The sequence below is a fragment of the Drosophila ananassae genome, unplaced genomic scaffold, assembly GCF_017639315.1.
Source record: "Drosophila ananassae strain 14024-0371.13 unplaced genomic scaffold, ASM1763931v2 tig00000115, whole genome shotgun sequence".
In the NCBI taxonomy this organism is placed as follows: domain Eukaryota; kingdom Metazoa; phylum Arthropoda; class Insecta; order Diptera; family Drosophilidae; genus Drosophila; species Drosophila ananassae.
The window spans coordinates 85,671-97,208 of NW_025319118.1; the positions used below are offsets into that span (position 1 = coordinate 85,671).

The following is an 11,538-nucleotide window of genomic DNA, read 5'->3' on the forward strand; positions in this document are numbered from 1 at the left end:
CTGTTTTGTAGAAAACCATAAGAAAAAATAAAATAAATATTCATTACTTGATATTCATTACATTCTTCTCACCTTACAGGTGAACCAAAGACTATACGATATTTTTAAGCATATATTTGAGCTTAGAAGCATTCATTGACTTAAAAAAAATTTATTTGAATAATTTTTTTCTATTTTTTTGGAAAGTAGTCTTAGAGGGTTAGACTAGACTTCAATTTTTCCTCGACTTTTAATTATGCTACTAATCTAATCTAATTATTCTACAAGGTGTACAAAATTGTATATAAAAAATATTCTTGTTCGGCACGTGCCTGATTTTTTTTTGTTTTTTTTGCGCGTGCCGAACAAGCATATTTTCGTCACTATTAATATTAATATCAGAAATCAGAATAACAGAAAATTTTTTTGAAATTCTATTTTAAATCCAAAATTGTTTCGTAATTGTGGGAAACCAAATTGTTTAAACAAATTAACAGATGAGAGGCCTATCTTTATGAGAGTTTCTCTATATAATAAATTATCAGAAAAAAAAATTAAGAAAGGAAAGCTAACTTTGAGCGGAGCCGAAGTTGATATACCCTTGCAGTTAAGCAGAAGCTTATATTATTATTTTATATATCGGATCGTATATAGTTGTCCGATCCTTATGAGAATTTCAGCATCAAAAAAATGTCTATTAAAAATATTGGAAACAGCCCCAAGCATCTTTAAAAATAGCAAGGTTGCAAAAAATAGCAAGATTTCCGAGTCGGCCGATCCTTATGAAACATAGGATTAGATTTCCCAAAACGGAAACCGTAGATAGTCCCATCATTCTAGCTTAAAAAAAACAATGTTAAGCCAATCCTAATAAAATTTTGCAAATCGGATAAGATTGCCCAAAATTCAATCTGTACTAAGTCCCATCTTTCTAACTTAAAAAACTTCCCACAGCAAAAACATATGACAGCTATAGGATATAGTCGGCCGATCCTTATGAATTTTTTTATCAAAAAAGTATTGGCGGAGTTGGTTTGCCTAGTTTTTTTTAGCCTTTAATCCATGATTTGAATCAAAATAGTTGGTGGCTGTAATTTAAGTAAAGCAGTGTTTCATTTATATGCATTATATGTTCAGTGGGGTCATATGCATACTCGTAATAAAATTGTGCATTTGTCTTCTCATTAAGACATGAGACACTGAAACACAAAGCAGAATTACCTTCAAATTTGCCATCAACCAATAAAGTTTGAGGTTAGCCGAGTTTTAATATTTTTCTTAATTATAAAGTTATGAATTTTTTAATTAACTTTTTTAAATTTTTTGACGTAAGCTCAAGGTATTTCAAAAAGTTGTAGAACAATAGTTGCTCATATGATAGTTACAAACATCTCCAATTTTTTTCAGGATTGCCAAGAAAAAAATAGTGCAAACAGACAACCAGACAAACGGAAACACACTGGCTTTATTTTGAAGAAGAAAAAATCGAATTTTTTGAATAACTTCTGAAAGAAATGTCGGATCGGGTCGGTTGAAGTACCAATCCAAAATATTCTATCTGGGGACTAAAATGTGTCCACCTTTAGTGATTAAAAATGTTGTTACTTTCACCCTAATTTCTCCCAAACCAAATAACTTTTAGAATATGTTTGGAAAAATTATCTAATTGAAACAATACCTTTCGATTGGTATATAATTCATTTAGAATTATACCGTTGCCTACAGAAAATTTTTAATTCTTCGGCTATATATAGAGTCTCCTGTCGCACTCCATGGCATGCAGGTCGTCACCTCGTGCACTTCCATCCAAAGTGATATGCGTGTTAAGAAAAGCACTAAAATACTTCGAGTTTCTTCCACTCTTTAACTTCAACGTACTTTTCTTTTCTATCTGTCTAACAAAAATCTATTTTAACCACCTATAATAAATTTATTAAAATTTTTCAATAAGGAAATAAAAATCTTCAAAAAAAAAATGTTTGGGGAAAATTCATAGAAGACCAAAAATTGATGTAGAAAATCTGAGATTTCAACTTTGGATGAGTATTCCAAAGATATGGGAACTGCTAGATACCATTTTATAATTTTAGTTGGTACACAAACATTTCAAAAATGAAATTTACTGAATTTACTGAATGATGAATTATTAAGGCAATTACAAGGCCTACATAATTCAATATATGGTAAAATTTGATCATATTCTTCTCTTAGGTGTACCGCGGAAACTGTGGGTGATAGAACCTATGTTTGTTCTGGACTTAGGTTCAGGGGAGCTTAAAGGTTATGGAGAAGGTGATATTATGCGTGGAGATTTTTTTGCTGTTGGCTGTGTTTTATGGGAAATTTTATTCAGTTTGTATTTTTTTTCTGTTTTTGTTCTCTTATTGTTTCACTTTTTTCTTGACTTATTATTTAAATTTTTCTTCGGTGTGGTTGTTGTTTTATTTTTTTATCTTAAAATTCCACTTAAAATTCCACTTTTCCTTGTTGCTTTGGGATCTTGTGGGCATATTCGTTAGGGCTGAGGATAGGACAAGATCTATTTTTCAATTTGCCGGTCTTTAATTTATGAACTACGAGTATTAATCGATCAGTTATCTCCGCTCCAGTTGTCATTCCGGTCCCCTATTTTACTCACTATATTTTACTCACAGGCAAACATATCGAAGAAGTTAATGCAAATGCGCGTGTGAGCATGGTGCACTTGCGTCAATCAAAATCGCAAGAGGCACGACATGAACGTTATCAAGAAAGACAACTGCAACGAAGAGAAGCACACAGATTCATAGTTAATCGACTTAGAAGAATTGACCAACAACGCCAACAAATTCATCGAGCATTTACATCAGGGGCATTTTTCGACTAGCGTTCCACAACGAACCTGATGTTTAATATTCTGCTCATTCCAAAGTTGGTACTGATTATTGGTACCTTGGATTAGGAATGCCTGTATTGTCATGCACTTAAATTTAAAAATGAGCCACTTGGGTTGTGATGCTCATCAGGAAAAGTAAAACTACCCGAAATTGAAACACCACCTGAACCATTGCGCGGTATACTTCTCGGTACAGATCCAGATTTTACCCTGTTCCTGAAGTCAATTCGTAAATTCAATTCATGCTTCCAAATGACATCGCTTGGAGCAACAGAAATAGTTAACAACATTGCTGGAAACGGTCAACATTTAAATTCCACGTTCAAAATCAAAGGCCAAGTATATCACAAAGTGGGCTCATTGCTGCCAATGCCGAACGAAACTTATAAATTTGTACAAATCTACTGGGTGGCGAGGACTCCACAAGAGCACTCACTATTCGTGTGGATGCACGTTGCGACCACCATAATCTCAATTCACCGTTTGCCAGGCGTATCATGTCTGTTAAATGAGCACAATGACTTATTGAATTTATTGAAATCACACATGCACAAGCTAGAAAGTGACAATCACGCTATTGTCATCAATCCTGATGGAACACTAGCTGGAGAGCATATACGTAGATTCAATGCACCTGTTGTTAACGAGGTTGCTGGAATCATGGTTGGTGACCGTACATCTTCGCGACAAATTGTGATTCGAAGAAGAAATAATGATCTTCATTTCATCATTGACACTCACCGTTCATATGACGCCCTCCAATATCCATTAATTTTTTGGAAGGGACAAGACGGATATTGCATTAATATTAAACAACGAGATCCCGTAACATGTAATTAATCAATTTTGAAAAACTAATTAATGTCTTACTAAAGAATAAAAATTCAATTAATTTGAGTACATATTATTGAAGGAGCCGAAACAAACAAGAACGTTAGCTCGAAGGATTTTTATTTGTATTGTTTGATCGGCGCGGCCGAGACAATAACATTTTCCGATTTCGTGAGCTTTTTCAACAATTTATGGTCGACATGTATGTGAAGATAGAGAGTGAACGACTTCAATACTTGCGACATAATCAAAAGAAGCTGCGTGCGGAAGAATATATCCACTTGCCAGATGCTATTGCGAACAGCGCTGACACTGCTGAAATTGGTAACTCTGTTATCTTACCATCATCGTACATAGGTAGCCCACGTCACTTGCAAGGATACATATGCATGTATTTCAAATGTAATACAAATTGCATACAAATACAATACAATTTTGGGCCCGCTCATTTTTGGATGTATTCAATCGAGTGGCAAAAGCGTGGATTACCCCATGCTCACATTTTAATTTGGTTAGTTTATAAAATACGTCTTGAAGACATCGATAGTTTAATTTCTGCAGAGATTCCCGATCCGTCTGTTGATCAATTAATGTTTGATATTGTCTCTACAAACATGACGGAAAATTTACAAAATGTTTTTCTATAGATTTCACTAATGATACGATCACGCATATTGACGGATATCCAATATATCGTGGAGGAAGTATCCAAAAAGGCGGACAATCGTTCATTACAACTATTAAAAACGCAAAAATCCACATTGACAATCGGTGGGTGGTACCATATTCACCTCTACTGAGGAAAACATTCCACGCTCATATTAATGTCAAGTCATGTAGTTCGGTGAAGAGTATCAAATATATTTGCAAGTATGTCAATATAGGAAGTGGTATGGCTGTGTTTAGAATTGATAATACTAATGTAAAAGCTTCTCGGCTGAATCCAAATGATGAAATTATTAATTATTAAATTGGCCGGTATATCAGCTCGAATGAAGCTGTCTGGCGTATTTTTGGTTTCCTAATTCATGAACGAGATCCAGCCTTTGCTGTTCATCTTAAAAACGGCCAGCGCGTATATTTCACGTGCTGCTAATCTACCAGAAACCACGCTCACCGAATTTTTTGAACTGTGCAATCTTGCTGATGAAAAAACACTGCTGAATTCTGATGTTCCACGATATTTTATTCAAATTCAAATCAAATACTTTGGGTCGTGTACATACAGTCAATCCTCGGCAGATTGAGTGTTTTTATCTGCGACTGTTGTTGGTTAATATCACCGGATCATTGTCATTTCAACGTATCAAGACGCATGCCTTGCTCTAGGCTTGGTTGAAGACGACAACCATTGGAACAATTTACTAGCTGAAGCAGGACTAAACTGTTTCTTTAGCGAACACACAATTTTTCTTATTAATAATTTTTATTCATTAATATGCGTGTTATGAAAACCGCTAAAAAAAACTTCGCGCTTCTTCCACACGTTAACTTTATCGTATTTTTCTTTTCTATCTGCCTAGTGATGACCGACGCCTTGCCTTCTTTTGATCGTCACTAACCTATCGATAAGTTTACACATATGTGCTTACTCTAACCATTCAATAATAAAATAATTCTATAAAAAGAATACAAATTCTATTACGGCGGCAACATTCCCTCCTCCGTTATTGATCCCGATCCTCCAAGCCTACGTCCAAAACCGTTATCTTCGTTGCTGGTCTTTCCAAAACGCCATACTGGGTCTTTATAGTCACTCGTCAAACTCCTTGTTCTACGCCCATCCTTGGCCGTCATTGTGTCGATCACTCGTTCTTTTAACCACAGATTCCTGGGGAGGAGCTCATCCACGATGGCTACGATGCTCCCAATGGTTTTTGAAGGTACCTTCGCAAACCATTTGGTGCGCCTGGTTATTACGGGCGTCATACTCAGTGTCCAAACTTACGAACGTAAGCGGTCGCGAGTTGATGATAAATTGTGCCTTCATGAGCTTCTCAGGCCCTCGTCGTTGAAGGATTATTTGGGCAAATGTTCTTCAAAATTCCTTTTGTTGTCCGGACGAGTCTTTCCCATGCTCTACCCATGTGTGATGCTCCATCTGCTACGTTCAGCTTCGAAGGGACCCACCGCCATTGCTCGACTTGCGTTTTTTCCAGGATTTCGGCGACTTTGTGCATCACGAACTGATGTAAGTTACGGGGGTTTATAGTTAGCCAATGCAGTACTGTCTTTGAATCCGACCAGTATGTGGCGTTGTCGATTCGCGGTTGCGCGTGCTTATCACCTTGTGGGCTCCCATAACTACTGCCCCCATAACTACTGCCTGCAGCTCCATACGCGGAATCGAAAGTGGTTTTAAAGGTGCCACCTTCGACTTCGCTATCACCAAAGAGACGTCGACTTTGTCATCCATTGCTACACGCAAGTTGCAAACAGCAGATTAGCATACTCGCTGGCGTCGACGAATGTGTGGAGCTCAGTTTGACGTGGATCTGATGTGTCTGGGGAAAAGCATCTAGGCACCTCGAAAATCATGATCTGCTCTAAAAGAGTTTTCCAATGGCGTCAGTCTTCCAGTATCTTCTCGGGCAGCTCTTGATCCCAGTCATTACTTAGCCGCCATATACGCTGGAGAAGTATTTTCAGCCCAATCGTCTGGCACGACAAAAATCATAATGGATCGAAGATCGACATAAAAACTTGCAGAACTTCTCGCTTGGTTTTGCAGATCTGCAGAGAAACTTAAACTCATCCTTATGTGGGTCCCAGGATATACCAAGTATCTTTTCAGTCGAACAAAAATCCACAGGTTTTTGGCTACCAACATTGCCAATCTTGTTGAGAAGAAAGGCCAGTAAGACCTCTATGAGTGGGTTCAGGCAATCTGGACCCCTGAGTAGGTAGTCATTCAGTGCACATCCCTGTGACTTCGCGGCTGCATCCCATACCAGCCTTAACTTACTCGGCTTATTTGGATTTCGCGCTATGAATATCGGCAGATACCATGTACGCCTGTTCTCACGGCAGTTTTCCTCCTTGGATAGCTTAACGACGTTTCCTTTGTCTAGAAGGTTCCTGACTTGGGCGTCAATCTTTTCGTGCATATCAGGTTCCTGAGAGATCCTTTTCTTTATGCAGGTAAGGCGCTTCAGAGCGTTACCGCGGCTCTCTGGCAGTTTGTCAATGCCACCACGCCACGGGAAACCGACTTCGTATTTTCCTGACTTCTCTTGGCACATCTTCGGCTGAATATAGCTTACGTGGTACGAGCGTGTCGAGGCTGTAATGGTCCTTCATGTCGTCATGAAGCTCCTACCAATCGCAGTAGCAGTGATGCATGACAATGGATCGTTGTGGGTTCGTCGATCCTTGGATGGTCCATCCTAGCATACACTTCGATGCTATCGGTTCGTTCCACTTCCATTCTCGAATCCTGCAAGGGACTGCTAGCTTCCAATTATTTGACCCGATTAACAATGTCGGCTGGGCAGAATAAGACTCTAGTGGTAAGTCTCTCAAATCCGCTCCACCACTACCAACTTATTGGAGCTAACATCTTTTATCACGGATGGCTTCCGGAATGGCTTACAAACAGACGTCATATACACTGACTTCAGTAAAGCATTTGACTCTGTTAACCATTCGCTTCTTATAAGTAAACTCAGTCTTTTGGGATTCCCAACTGATCTTCTTATGTGGATTTCGAGCTACTTATCAGGGAGAACCCAACGTGTTTTCTTTAAAGATGTTACCTCGCGTGTAGTCCGCGCCACATCGGGGGTGCCCCAAGGAAGCCATCTTGGACCCCTACTTTTTACTCTGTTTATTAACGACTTGCCCCTTGCCTTAACTAATTCACTTGTACTTATGTACGCTGATGACGTTAAGCTATGCCTTCAGTATAAATTCACTAGCGCCCAGTCTAGACTTCAATCCGATTTGGATAAACTTCAAAATTGGTGTTTTGCAAATAACCTAAAGCTTAATGGATCGAAATGTAAACTCATGTCCTTTTATCGAACTAGTCCTCACCAGGCTATGTACTTTCTCTATGGGAACGCTTTAGAACGATTAACTCAGGTTAACGATCTGGGAGTCCTTTTAGATTTGAAACTTAAATTTACCGACCATATATCTACCATGGTTAATAAAGCTATGGGTGTGCTTGGTTTTATTAAAAGATGGTCAAAAGAATTTAATGACCCGTACATAACTAAAACGTTATATACATCACTGGTCCGTCCGATTCTTGAGTATGGATCGTGTGTCTGGAGTCCTCAATATGGAGTACACCAAGATTGTTCGTCCGTAGAGCGTAATGCGGCAACTACGTCAAACTTGAACTCGCGGGAGTAACGGTAGGTCCCGGAGTCGTAGTCAAAGAATGTAAATAATCTGACTAAATTTACCTGAATTACGCAAGGGGCTGTGCTTGCTATGATCAGGCTGGAGTTGATGTGCTTGAAGTCCTGGGTGGGTTTCCTCAAGTACCGGTGGTTGTGGGGGTTGGCTGATTTCTTCTCAGCTGGGCCTACTGGCGGTCCGTTTCACGGGAGCAACACTCGAAGTAGGTTAGGTAATGCGGGGTCTGTTGACGGTCCGTTTCACGGGAGCAACACTCGAACTAGACTGTTATGCCGCGGGATCTCGTCGTGGTCCGTTTCCCGGGAGCAACACTCGGAGGAATTAGGTAGCGCGGGGTCTACTGGCGGTCGGTTTCACGGGAACAACACTCGAAGTAGACTGGTATGCCGCGGATTCTACTTGTGGTGCGGTTACACTGGATCCACGCGAAGTAGATAATGGTAGAGCGTCCTACCTTGTGAACCGTTTGACACAGGATCACGTGATATAGGTCAGTTTTAAGTGCCGGAGGTTCAACACTGAGTAACGAGACGAGTGGTTCTGATTTCGCAACTATCTTTATTTCAGAAGAACAACTCTTATATAAGATGCTAAATTATACATACTTAAATCTAAGGAAGGTCAATGTTATGGACGTGATAAAACTAATGTTAATGCCAGGGTTAACCACCTCTGAGTCTGCTGACTCAGATTGTTTGGTCATGTACTGCTTGTACATGCATTTCGGCTTAGCTCGCTGGTTTTTTGCTTGCTTTGGTCAGTTGGTCATTCTTCTTGCGGCGCCGTCTACTAGTGCTGGGTTATTAGGTTGAATATTGTTTTATGCTTGTTGCTAATTATTACTAGGTGTACTTAATAGGTTAGTGGGTTGTATTGCGACATGCTGATGTGTATTGGATCAAATTACTAGTGTGTATCTAGGGTAGTAGGTCTTGGCAATAGGTGCCAACATTCTCCCCCCCCATTGAGGTACTCAATAATAGAGGCTGTTATGTCATTTTGTGAACCACTTTCAGTATCTCTGTCGATCATGTCGTTGCTCTTCTTTCAGGTTATTGGTCCGTATTACGGTCGCACGAAATGGTCCTATCACGAACGGGACTCCTGCATATCGAAATTTATGGATGAATATTGTCGCAGTCTTCGATTGCGTAACTCCGATGTCCACTTCTGGTACCCTGGCCGTATCATGCCTCGCCGCGGTACCCCTGCCTCTCTAGGGATGGAGGATCGCGACCTGATTCTCGTGCAGTTCCGTCCAGCTGGCCGAATTGCCCGGAGGCGCCTTAGTCGTCGTTCGGCTTGGGATAGTGATGACAACCTTTCTACTGATAGTGGTCACTCTTCTTAATAAATTTTCCTTATAACTATGATTTTCTTGCTTGCCTTTTACTGAGAGGTCCCTGGGTCGTAGACTTCGAATCTCCTGTGATGTCCATCCCGTGTTACTGCTGCTAGATGTTGTTCGATCAGCTGGAACCCTTCTCCTTGGGCTGGTATCGTCCTCTGGTTGGTTGCTGAGGTGTCTTTCCAGACACACCGTGTGTATCCTGCCCATGCGGCTACGAGGATTGCTATTCCTAACATTATTACTCCGGAGTATTGATGCGCCAGATTCCAGTCTGTCTCGCTGTCCACATCCTCCTGTGCCTGCTTCGTCCATGTTTTCAATCCCTGCACCTCTGCATGTAGTCGGTCTAGCTGATCCAACGTTGACTCCAATTGACCTTCTGTTGTCTTTATTTTTTCCTGTGATGGCCACTCGTGCACATAACCTCCTGACATCTTTACTGTTCCTGATGAGTTAACTTGCGCTCGTCCCAATAACGTGATGGTCGGACTTTGGATCACACAATCTTGCCTGATTGTCATTTTTCCTACGCCTTCGATGTTGACTTGATCCTTTTCGGCCGAGCAGACATAAGTCATTGTTATTGGTTTCGTGGTCCCAAAAATCCAAGCATTTTGCTCTGTCAATTGAACCCAATAACTGGTTCCCTTGATTGGCTCTGGCTTACATTCTCCTGCCTGATGTTTTGCTAAGGCTGCCATTGTACACGGGAGTTGATGGGCGTCCGGGCCAAAGAGCGTCTGCTTAAAATCGCATACCTTAATTCCGTTCGTCATGCTGATACACTGCCTAAGGTGTTCTTGATTGATCGCGAAGTGGTGTTTCCGATGATCATCTATTGCTAGATATCCTGTTTCCGTCTTGGTTATCACCAGGCCTTCTCTCGTTATTTGTGGAATTCGCTCCATCCGATATACTGTGAATTCATCTTCTTCGACTAACGTAACGCTTGTATGAAACATCAATAAATCCTCGGTTTCTTGTACTCTAGTGGTCGCCAGTCGATATAAGTCTCGTGCTGTTTCACTGGTGATGGGTAATCGTCTTCCCGGTGGCAGGTGTGTTTGTATTTTTGTGATCACCTGTTTTACTTGTTCCACTGACACCAATGCAGGGCTTAATTTTCCTTCATGTGCCCCGATTAACACGTTCAATACAGCATCCTGGACCCGCCGAATGTGATTTGCCACGACGACCAATTCTGAGACTGCATGCGGAAGATATCTATCCGCCGCATGGCTTCTTATCTTGATTCTGGCTAGACTGGCTTCTAAGTCCTGCATCCTCTTCTGAGTTTCGATCGTCGTCCTCCTCATAATGTTGATGGTTGTGTCCAGAATTGACGTCTGGTTCTCCACTATTTTATGTGTGACGCTTTCTTGGGCTCGTAGTTTGCTAATAATCTCTTCCATCCGTCTGGCATATTGATCATAGAGTACTCCGAACAGACCATTCGCGATATTTCCAACGATGTTCAGTGCTCCGCGTTTTTGTCGTTGATGATGCATTAACTGATCGGCATCTTGGATTTCTGCTACTTCCTGCTGCAACGTTTGTATGATCGTGGGACAAACCTCATATGCCGTTGAGCACCATTGTTTTATGGATTGGATACCCTTTTTGACAGTCTCAATTTCTTGTGCCAATTGGCTGAGGTCAAAGAATGTGATGAGTGTCCACTCCGCAGATTTGACTGCTATCCTATCGGTGGCTTCTACGATGGTTCCGGTCACATTGTTGATTGGAGTGATGACCACAGGGTTGACGGTCTTCAGTTCTGATGTTGTGGAGATGGGTAATGGTAGTCCGGGCATCACCCAGACGAGTATCATTGTTAGGACAAGCATGTTCCCTTTTTTTTTTTTTTTTTTTTTTGTTGTGATATTATTGGGGTTCCTCCTTCTTATCGTTGATTGGTAACACCGCCAGTCGGTGTATAGCTCGTGTTATATTGCCTGACGTTGTTCGTATTTCAGCAACTCGGATCTCGCCGTCTTTTCCGGGATGTACTGCGACGATGCGTCCGAGGGGCCAGTTCAACGGAGCGATGTTGTCTTCTTTTATTATGACTAGATCGCCAATCTTTACCGTTTTACAACTTCTTGTCCACTTTGATCGATTCTGTAGTTCGTGT

General features: G+C 40.7%; 1 protein-coding gene across 1 annotated transcript; it reads right to left on the reverse strand.

Moving 5' to 3' along the window:
- Positions 1-9,442: 9,442 nt before the first annotated feature.
- On the reverse strand, positions 9,443-11,251 carry LOC123258300. The gene has a single exon (XM_044718171.1). It carries the CDS (start codon positions 11,249-11,251, stop codon positions 9,443-9,445), a length of 1,809 nt encoding a protein of 602 aa, XP_044574106.1.
- Between the last annotated feature and the right edge of the window lie 287 nt (positions 11,252-11,538).